Here is an 11,633-nt window from a genome sequence, read left to right as displayed (position 1 = left end):
CTCCGAGCGCTGTAACCCAGCAGGACAGTGACAGACAGGGATGGAGCAGGACACCGAGTGCTGTGACCCGGCAGGACAGTGACAGACAGGGATGGAGCAGGACACCGAGTGCTGTGACCCGCAGGACAGGGACACACGGGATGGAGGGGACACGAGCGCTGGAGACCCGCAGGACAGGCAGAGAGGAGGACAGCAAGCGCTGTAACCCAGCAGGACAGTGACAGACAGGGATGGAGCAGGACACCGAGTGCTGTGACCAGCTGCACATGGATGGAGCAGAACACGAGTGCTGTGACCAGGCTGCACAGGGATGGAGCAGGACACCGAGTGCTGTGACCAGGTAGGACAGATATTTTAGCCCAGTAGTGAGAGGCAAAGCAATGCACCATCACCCACTCTCTTGCTGGCTGCACCTGAATGACACCATGGCTTCTCAATACCAGCAGATCAGACCTGTTGTCATCTTATCACAGGGGTTCCATACTGTTATCTCTGTATCACAAAAGTTCCATACCTTCTTGGTGTTCCTTGTGGGCAGCTCCTCAGAGCACTGACTCTTTCTTCTTCACAAAACAGCCACTGACTCCAGCTCCCCTCTCACCCAGTCACCCCACTCTTTTATAGCATCTTCTTCTCCTCATTGGTTACACCTGTGGCCTGTTAAAGTCAGGCCTGCTCCTGATCTTTGCTAATTGGCCCAGCTGCAACCCCTTAGGGGTGAGATTACTTTCTACACTACCTTTATTTTCTTATATTCGATCCCCCTACACATACCCATCACAAAGTCAACAGCATTGAACAGCCCAGGTAAGCCCAAGAGGTTTCAGCTTCTCATATTCCTGCTTTCAAGAAAGAAGCAGACTTTTTTTTTTGGTGGCAGAAGTGTATTTAATAATTTTCATATACAAATTAAGAGAATGCACAAAAAATTGTTTTGTATCCAAGTGAAATAAGCCAAACCAACACAATTTAATATTTAAAAAATACTACATTGATTAAGCAGCTACAGTGGAAAGAATGAAAAGCTTTTTCAATTCCATTTTTTGCAAAATTACATTCTAAATATTACCTTGCATACACAAGTGGAACCCCGAGTGCAAAAATCATCCAGTACAAAATAGTTTTAAACCCACATATTATCATCCTGCAATGAAAATAAATTCACATTTGAAGAAAGCCATCACAGTTTTTCTCTAATGAGATTATTGCACAAAACAATCATGTGCTTTTTCCCACATTGATACTTTACAGCCTTAGTGATTCCAAAGGCAATGGTGTGAAATTCCAGCATTTGTTGCTGCCACATAGAACAAACATCCTGCTTTATACAAATGAAATGTCTTGAGCTGATCTGCTGAATTCTTTCCTTCTTGTGCATAAACCCCAACAATAACCATTTTGCTGCACTGATTAGGCCTTGTGATTCTGTGGTGACCAATTTTGACTGATGATGATACATAAGAATCATAATGCAAGTAATACCAAAGTTGGGCTGACTTCACAGGATCAACATGACAGAAAGGCAATCAAGCCTATTTCTCACTCAAGAAGCTCACTATACTGATTATATTCTCAAAGTACAAAAATAGGCCATATATTGAGAACCGAGCTGTATTCCTCACAGAACCGGATCCCAGAGCAGAAGCACACTTTAAGTTCACAGTTCCCTAATAATAAAAGTCCTGAGATCTTTGGCTGGATTGAGTTGAGGTCCTATTGCCAGGCAGAGCTTCAGTAGTAGCCTAACTCAACCTAAAGCAATTTACTTAACCCAAAAGTCAAATTGCTCCACTGAAGCAGGTAAGGTAGAGTTTATTTTTAAAAAGTAGTCTGAGACTGTAAGAAACCCTAAACCAGAATTAATTTTTAAGAAACCCACAGTCGCTCATTAAACCTCTTGGATAGAATTTAACTGAGACACAAAGAAAATGCCAGTGCTGTTGCAGACAGCCTTGAGAGCACTGGTCAGTAGTATTGCTTCAAAATGATGAGACAAGCAACAGAATAAGAATTTATTAGCACCAAAGGAAACACCACATTTCTCAATTTATACCTAACCCCCAACTGCAGAACCCCAGCTATCAACTCCACCACCCATTGTAACAGCTGAAACATCCAAATACTAAGGACAGTATCAACACTGCAGTCAGGTACACCCTGGGTGACTTCAGCACTTGCAAAACACAAGGGGACTCTACCAAACCAGTGTGACTACCATGGTGGTGCACTTACAACATGCTTCAGTTACTATTTTATGGTTTTAATCAATATTATTCAATATAAGTATAAAAGTTGGACCAAGTTAAATAAAAAACACAGTTCTATAGGTGCTACTTGTGAGATAAGAAATGTTTGGGTGTTTTTATGACTCATTTTTCACAGCATCCAAGTTGTCATGAAGAGTACGGCAAAAGGTTAGGACAGCTGGCCACAGTCAGTAATGACAATCTTTTTGGAGGGTTTTCCACTCTTGGAACCAAAGCTCTCAATTTTTTTCACTACGTCCATTCCTTCCTTTACATGCCCAAAAACAACGTGCTTTCCATCTAGCCTGTAAAACAAATACACAAAGGCAGTTTTACTTAAAACATAAAGACAGTGTTAGCAGATCTTCATAGCTCTCACCTGCTGACCAAGTCTATGACAAAAGCTCAACTGCCCTAAAAGTGACATTCTGAAGCTTTCTAACAGGACTTTAGCTCTGGACCTTAGAAACATTCTGAGGGATAGCAGCCTTGATGCTGTCACAGCTCTTCCTCCCCCAAGTAACAAAACCAATTTATTTTTCATTGGAATGAAGTAATCCGGAAGTAACAACAAAACAAAGAACCAACCAATCAAACAAACAAAAAAATATCAACCCACAAGCAACAAAAAAAAAAAAAAAACAACCCCTAAGAAAACCCCAAACCCTTCAGATTCAGGCATCAACTAATGAGGTTAATCTGCAGGGCTGGGAACCTACCAGTCAGTTTTTGCAGTGCAAATGAAGAACTGGGATCCATTTGTGTTGGGTCCTGCATTGGCCATTGAAAGAACACCTGGAACAGCAGCAGCAGCTCGTTAGATTGGTGTAACAAGTATGCAGTGCAAAAGACACTTTTCCTCTGCACGTTTAGACTAAATGTGATAGTCTCACAGTATCTCCATATAATTTCTAATGCCAGCTTCCTGCCTTGGATTATTCCCTCCTGCCCAGCCCCCCCCCCCCCCCCCCGGTTCCAGAGCAACAGTGTTAGTAAAGTAATTAGCTGTACACGCCCTGAACGCAATTAACACCAGCTAACCTCTCCTGTGGTTCAACAGCTGCAGCCTCCTGGGACAAGGAAGTAACAATGCAAATAAGAGAGACTATAGAATGCAATCAGATATTCTTCTGTATGGCCTGTCCTTTGCTTTTTCTGGTGTTAATTTGAGTTTAAAAGACCATACCTGCGTTACCTACTAAATAAGAAATTCCAGATTGCTTTGTTTTACTTCTGCAGTAATTTTCAAGTAGAAATTGAAGTCTATGACTTATGAAAGCAGTAATTTCACCTCTGAACAATTTTAAATCCCCTTATTGGCTGGCATATTTTTGTAGAGCAGTCCACACAAATAAGCATATGCCAGGGACAACACACTGTTAAATTTATTTGATACTTCTGTAATTACCAAGTGACCCACAAATCTAAAAACCCTTATTTTTTTACAACCACATCTTCATAAACAATGCTTTATTATTGGTTATAGTCTTCAGAAGGTAAAAAGAAAATGTTTATTTACCAGGTCCTACATGCTTAAGTATGAAATTTTCATCTGGAAATCTACTGCCATAAATGGATTTTCCACCAGTTCCATTATGATTTGTAAAGTCACCACCCTGAAACACAAAAAGGTATTAACTCTACTAACACACATGGACTATTTCATATCAAAAGTGATGCTATTGCAAATACACACACTTGCTCTAATTTAAAAGTGACAAAATTAACAAATTTTCTTCAGGTTAAGGATGAGCATGGCCACTCAATTTAGAACCAGATGAAGGTATAATCAGGCTAAAAGTAGATTTCTCCTCCAGATATGGCTGATATTCTCTATCTCTATAACTCCTACAACCATCTCTCTGTGTTATCAGCCTTTCGTCCAGAAGTGATGCAACAAACAGCAGTAGTTTTAAGAAACACCTCAAAGGCCTCAAAACCAAATCGCCAAGTTCATTACCACAGGCAAGACCTCCCAACTCCTTTTTCCCCCTCCTTTCTTCCAACAGGTATAAGCACTGGTCAGGATCTCCATTATTACCCTTTACTATTTCTAGGTTTTGCTGTTTGTTACACCAGAGCTGTTAAGGTTATGTTAGCTGACTCCATGCTGCTGGCCAGAAGAGATGTGCCACCTGTCCCAGGTTAAGCACAAAAAACCGGTTCAAACAAAAAACGCAGCCACGGTGACTCGCGAAGGTGGCTCCCAACCACTGCTCCCAGGCACATGCCATCTCTGCAGGAGTGACACCACCTGTGCCAGAGAGAACTCATACCCAACAGGGACTGCATGTGACCCTCAGCTTCCCCTTGTCACCCTGAGTAACCTCCTACAGGTGGTGTCACACTGGTCCCACACAGCCCCAGAGCTATGAGCCGCATGCCGTGTGGGGCCATGGAATTGCAGAGTCCCGGATATGATGGCCCTCAATTAGGCCATACCAACTGCCTGAATCACACCAACAATCCATCTCAGCAAGTGCAGAAGTCACTACTGTTTTCTCTCACTTGACAATTGCTGAAACTCATGACAGTATTTCCACTTCAGCAATGACCTCTGAGTAATTCCTAAACATCAATTCATTATCTCACCGTACCATAATCAACCATCTAGCATCCTCATTTCCAGTCCAGCTGGGGGGCCAAAGCAGGGCAGGCAAGCAGAACAGACTTACAGGGAACTTCACAAATTCAAAGTAGGGTTTGTATTTTTTTTTTCATTTTTCTGTATTTCTGATCCCAGAAAGACTTCTAAACTCTATCCCTCTGTCAGTATCACAGAACCTTAGTTTGCATATGAAAGGCAAGGAAAATAGGCCCTTTACAGCACACCTGTCCCTTTTTTTCATCTTAAAAACAGGTCATACAACTCGGGCCTCTTGTTCCAACAGATGTGGTTTTTGCTTAAAAAAACAGTTGAGGATGGGAGACTATCACATTCATCAGTTAATAAATAAAGCATGCTTACTTATAACATTCAAATTCTCTTAAAATTTTCTCAGATTTTTTACAAAGCCATTCAACAATGCAATGTTGTTGAAATGTGCCCTTTTTTAAGGTAAAAGAGGACCACCAGAAATTCCATGCACTACAGCAGCTCCATCCTGCTCATCTGCCAAGCACAGTACAAAAAGAAGCTTTCAAAAAGCCTGGTTGTTATTTTAGTTGCTGCTGCTTAAGAAAAAAGATGCATGGGCTGTTGTCCAGAATTTCAAAAGATCTGTTCTTTAAACCAAAACAAAATCCATCTCAGATGCATCACCCCAAAAATCAATCCCAAGCAACCCTTTTGGTTTCCTTGTCCCCTCCCTATTACAGAGACATTAAAAAAATACTAAAACACTAAAAATACTAAATTGTCTATTGTGAACAGATTATTCTGCTGGGAATAAGGAATGGACACGCTGTTTGTCAGCTCACAGAGAACAGTAAGGTGATTGTCATTCTACCCACAAGTGCTTCTCCCAAGCAATGCCATGTTGTCAGCTCTGCCCCACACTAAGGTACACTGCTCTACTACAGCAGAAAGCCTTCAGACAGGCTTCTTCTGACCATCTACACATAACTTACATTTATCTGTACAAAAGATGAGCTAAGCAACAGCCATTGCAAAATTATCAGAAATGCAAGTCATACTGTCAGTTCTTTGTTGTTTGTTAGCAAAGGTTAGAGCAGAGCCATTTCAAATGTTACTACTAGTCTTTTTCTAGAAATATCTAAACAATATAAAATTAAATTTAATAAAAAAATGTTTAAAACCCCAAACATTACCTGGCACATAAATGAAGGAATCACTCTGTGAAAAGTGGATCCTTTATACCCAAATCCCTTCTCACCAGTACAAAGAGCTCTGAAGTTTTCTGTGGAAACAAAGCATAAAGTATTATATTCAGCATCATATGTGGCAATACAAACACAACTGGATTAACCATGGTCCAAGATTATACACTTCAAAAACTTGATTGCATCTTTAAAGTGTTATCAATCTATCAGTTACTTCCATACTTCAAAAAACCCTGGGATAAAGCCAAGAAAAAAAACACCTTATTTAGCCTCAGGACAGGGTACCAACATAAGTCTTTTCCATCTCATCTCCCTTTTATTTTGCTGTGACTCCAATTCCCCAACTCCCCCCACCTTTGCCTGTAGTCACAGGTTTCATTTTCTGACGTTTATGCCTTTGCTTTTTATAGCAGTTGTGAGGATTATGTCTTTTTTTAAGGATATTTGTCTACTAGGTACTAAAAAGTAAAAGTTTTTTTCAGAACCACTAAATAATCAGATGAGGAAGGAAACAAATGTTAAAGCACAAGAACTTTCTAAAATTAATTCACTAATCAGCTAGTGACCAGAAAAATAAAACCCCATATACTCTTTGGAAACTCTAAGAAAGACTACCCCTTTGATTTGCCCTTCCCCATTTGCTCTGGGGTTTGATTTTCATGTCAGCTACTGTGGTTTAAACATATTTACTCAGCACCATTAACCCAGTATATGAACTGTACTGTCTTGGTGCAAATTGCAAAATGAAACTACCTGGAAAAACAACAAATTCCATCTCCTCACTAACACTTCCTGTCATATTTCTCCATATAACAACTGGGGATGGAACATGGAAAAATAGTTGTAAAGGGTAAAAGGACCTTCTCATTCCTGAAAATCACAATCTATAACTTAAGTATTTAAGTATGAAAATCTGAAGATGCTGCCTCACCTGCTGTCTTTGGGACCACGTCAGCTTTCAGCTGTTAAAGAAAAATAAACAGACAAATTCATAAGTCAGCCTTTTCAAATGTACATAAAAAACATTTACATGGGAGACTGCTACAACTGAACTCTCCTCCCAAAGTGTTGAGTTATCTGAAATCACAAGCCATCCAAAATTCCATGAATACCTCAAAACTTTCCAAGCATTTGGCCAGCAATGAAAAATATCCCCTCAATGAAACCTTTAGTCAGCTATTGAAGAGCCACTTGAGCAGGGTCTAATAATTTCACTGATCAATACATAATTGAGCAGTACCTAAGAAGAATCTTTACAATAGACCCCAAGGATCAGAGTTTGGATACAAGTAGAGAGATCAAAGTGCTCCCCCATCCCCTGCACAGAAGCAGCTGTTGAAAATGACAGTAAAGGAAACAGAGCAGCAGAAACTGTACATCAAAAACAACTTATGATGTTACACATACATTTGCAACCAACGAAAACTTCTGATTTTGATTACTGTACATATTTTTACTAATCTTAAAAAGGGACATAAAACTGGCCATACCAGCCAGACCAGTTTTACCTAGCTGGACATCCTGACTGTGACCTAGAAACAGCATGGCTGCGGTAAGAATTTAATATTCCTTCCCTAGGCCACTCTTCTCAGATGGCTATAATTTGAAGCAGAAGACCACCACAGCTCAGCCAAAGATTCAAGGTGATGCTGCAGTGCATTCAGACTTTCTCTAAACTGGGCACACTGAAAAACTTTAGCATAGAAATTAAATGCTACCACAAGAAATACAGGAACATTAATGCTATTTTTTTAATAATACCACCCAGATTTTTGATTAATGAATAAGGAACTTGAAGAGTAATATTTTTACCTATGACTCCCTGAAATGCTACCTCCTGAGAGCACAACAGCTGCAACAGTCCAATTTATTAATATGCTAACACTATCGATAAATAAAAATATACTGGGCTCTCGTCTCAAAGGAACCTCTTTTAGAGAGAGCTCTGATGAATTATATTTTAAAAAAATTCTACAAATACAGACCCAAGGTGGGTGCTGGAGGCAGAAGGCCACACTGACTTCCCTCAGCAGGCAGCATTCCTAAGAGCTTCGTTCGCTCTCCAAGCCGTGGCTCTGGAGCACAGCCCTCGCTCCTTCCCATACACACCGCATCTATCTGAGGCACATCCCGGCCCGAGGGTCGTATGTACATAAGGTTGTACACGGAGCCCACGGCGTTTTTTTTCCTTTAAGAACAGATATTACAGAAGTTTTCCTCTTCAGGCCTTCTTTACATGGCCAAACGTTTCGGAACCGGGATTTTTCAGGACGGAGCCAGCTGGTACCCGGCTCTTGAGCTCGCTGTCCGCAGCGCGGTGCCCTTCGCTGCACGTGGAGCCGGAGGCTCGAGGAGGAGGCAGCTTCAGGGAACTGACACCCTCAGGATGGCAGGAACCACACAGCGAGCACCCAGCAAAACTCAGGATGAACCCGGGGGCGCGGCTGAAGGGCTTCCCGGGCTGGCTGCCCCAGGAGCAGCGGCCGCCGGCGGGAAGGCCAGGGACCCCGGTGCCGCTGGGACACTGCCCGCCCCTCTCAAGCCAGCGGTACACGAGAGCAGCGAGTTCAGTCTTGTTCAGTATTTCTGCTTACACACAATGCAACTTCCTTCGAGGCTCCCAGCCACACCAGGGCCGTGCCCTCCGCCCCGGCCGTCCCGTGGGATGGCCTTAGGGACCGCCACAGGCACAGGCGCGCCGCGGCTCAGCGAGAGCCCCGGTCCGAGCCCAGCCCGCCCCTCCTGGAGGAACCGTACCACCGCCCTCTCACCCCGGGACAGGAGCCCCAGGGCAGCCAGGCAGCGGCTCCGGCAGGCGGGCGAGCCCCGCCATCCCCGGGCCGCTCTCCCGTCCGCACCGGGGTTGTGTGTGCCCCCGTCGCGGGCCCTGGAGCCGGCGCAGCCCGCCCGCCCTGACCTTGCCCGCTGCCCAGCCGCCATGCCCGGGGCCAGGCCGCCCTCGGCTCCGCAGCACCGTCCCCTGGGCCCCGCGCCGGGCCGGCTTCCCACAGCCCCCGCGCCCCTACCTCCAGCACGACGCGTCCCAGCGGCTGGTTGTCGGCGCCCACGTCCAAGTACACCACCGGGTTCGGCGAGCCGGCGCCGGCCCCGCTGCAGCCGCGGGTACCGGCCGCCCATATGCAGGCGAGCCCCGGCGGCGGCAGCAGGTCCCCGGGCGGGCGAAGCAGGCGGCGGGCGGCGCTCAGCGCCAGCATCCCGCGGGCAGACAGAGCGCAGAGCGGTCGCTGCGAGTCACAGACAGACGGACAGACACAAGGACACGCCGCCGCTGCCCCGCGGCCTTTATGGGCTCCGCCGCGGCGCCGCAGCGCCCGCTGGTGGCGGCGGCAGCAGCAGCGCAGGGCGAGATGGCGGCTGGGGCGGCGCGGGCTGAGACGCCCTGGGGCAGCCCAGCGGGCTGAACGCGGGGCCCGGGCAGTGCCCAGCGGGCTGGAAACACAAGATGAAGCTGGAGGTGCGGTAGAAGGGCTCCACGGGCCGGCCGGGGAGGAGCGGGCTGAAGGCGGGGAGCCGGTGGCCAGCGCCGGGGACCCCTCGTGCTCGCCCCGGCTGCCCTCAGTGCTGCCCCCTCCCCGCCCACCATTGCCCCGCGTTTGTTTGGGGATGTTTGTGGGGATCTCGTTTGTCCGTTTGCGTGTGGGGTTTTTTAGGGTTTTTTGCACATTTCCTCACAGCTCCCTTACCCCAACAGAGACGGGGAAATTTCTAAAATTTCATCATTCCACACAATGACTCCGGAGAGCACCTTGGCGGGGAAGGCGGCGCAGCTGTCACAGGTGCGGGATAATTGGGATCGGCGGGGACACGGGAGTCACGGGCAGCACCCCAGAGTTTCGGCACTGACGCGTCTCGAAACGCGGGTGTCCCTGAGTCACCCCCAGCGCAGCCCCGGCCGTGCCCTCAACATCGCTCCGGAGCGGAGCCCGCCTGCGCTCGGGCCGCAAACCTGCCCCAGGGAATACAGTAATAGCAGTCCCGGTGAAATATAGTTTGTGTTTCATATGAAAATAACACCACATATAATTTTACCTTTTCTTAGTTTAGCTACTTAGATGAAAGTACTCAGTACATATTGGTATTACTTTTTAGATATTACTTTGAATTCTCCAGTTTCCATCCTGATTTCAGGTATAAGTACTTCCAAAAGTTCTTCAAATTCTTAATGCCATAAGATGTCTAAAAAAAAAAAAGAAAATCAAACATTATTCTAATAGTTTTCAAATTTCTTTGTAGGGGGATAGAAAATAAGAAAATAGTGTGGACAGTAATCTCACCCCTAAGGAGTTGCAGCTGGGCCAATTAGCAAAGATCAGGAGCAGGCCTGACTTTAACAGGCCACAGCTGTAAGCAATGAGAAGAAGATGCTATAAAAGAGTGGGGTGGCTGGGTGAGAGGGGAGCTGGAGTCAGTGGCTGCTTTGTGAAGAAGAAAGAGTCAGTGCTCTGAGGAGATGCCCACAGGAAAACCCCAAGAAGGTATAGAACTTTTGTGATAAGGAGACAACAGTATGGAACCCCTGCAATAAGATGACAACATTTCTTGCATTATAAATTAGAGTTATTTTAATGAAGCTTACAGTAATGCAGCAATGTAACACAGTATAACAGAATGATAACAGAAACAAAGAGAGCTTGTATGTGAGGGATATGTGAAAGTAAACTTTCAATCCCACCTAAGTTCTTTGTGTCAAGCAGCTAAAAGAGCCTTCATTGGTAGCATTCACTGAATGAACAGAAAGCTGTCAATCAAGGCACTGCCATGACCACAAAGATCAGGGCAGAACTATAATGTGCAATTACAAACAGCTGAGAAATCCTGGACTAACACCATTTTTCAGGCACATGCTCCAGAGAGGCCCTTAACTGCTGATGCTGTAGGGATGACTATAGCACATACCACACTCTGTAACTACAGAACCATATAATCCTATGTAAAAAGGTCCATTTTGTCCTGAGGGGTCACAGAAATGCCTAAGGAGAAGTGAATATCGGGGAGAGGGGTGTATTATAGGCCAGTATACTTTCAACCTGATACTGCTTTCACTCCAGAGAACTTCCTGAGCTGGCTTTGCTATGTGGCCATCTTTTTTTAATTCTGTTACTCCTCCCATGTACTTATCCACTCATTGGACTGGTTTTAAATCAGCAGCTTCCTTGGTGATGAACTGGAAGCTGCCCTTCCACAGGCCTGCTGCCCAGAGCATCAGGGATCTGTTTGAATATTGCTCCAATTGCCTTCATCAATGTGCCTTACTTCTTGTGCTGGAGGAGACAAATTGTTTGTTATCTATATTTGTCATACAGACCTACAGCTCTTCTCTCATTTCAAGACTGAAGAGTCACAGCTAACTCAATTGTTATTTATAACAAAGCTCTTCCATGTCTTTGGATCATCTTTATTATCCTTCTCTGAGCTGTTCCACTTTTACAGATTTTTGGGATAAGAGGAGCTTTGCACAGTATTCAAGATAAGGATGAACAATTACTTACTTTGTGCATACATTGCCATGCTGGTATTTTCTGTTTCTTTACCAATAACCTTAAGGTTTTTGGTTTGGTTGGTTTGTTTGTTTGTTTTTTTAAT

General features: G+C 44.9%; 1 protein-coding gene across 1 annotated transcript; it reads right to left on the bottom strand.

Moving 5' to 3' along the window:
- Positions 1-862: 862 nt before the first annotated feature.
- PPIF (peptidylprolyl isomerase F) lies at positions 863-9,374 on the bottom strand. The gene is made up of 6 exons (XM_064717089.1): positions 9,056-9,374; positions 6,961-6,991; positions 6,018-6,106; positions 3,766-3,862; positions 2,966-3,041; positions 863-2,551 (listed from the first exon to the last, which is right to left on the bottom strand). The coding sequence occupies exons 1-6, from the start codon at positions 9,242-9,244 to the stop codon at positions 2,416-2,418; spliced, it is 618 nt and encodes a 205-aa protein (XP_064573159.1). The 5' UTR covers positions 9,245-9,374; the 3' UTR covers positions 863-2,415.
- Between the last annotated feature and the right edge of the window lie 2,259 nt (positions 9,375-11,633).

This window comes from Zonotrichia leucophrys, chromosome 6 (genome assembly GCF_028769735.1).
Source record: "Zonotrichia leucophrys gambelii isolate GWCS_2022_RI chromosome 6, RI_Zleu_2.0, whole genome shotgun sequence".
NCBI lineage: Eukaryota > Metazoa > Chordata > Aves > Passeriformes > Passerellidae > Zonotrichia > Zonotrichia leucophrys.
This window is presented reverse-complemented; position numbering and strand designations above follow the sequence as displayed.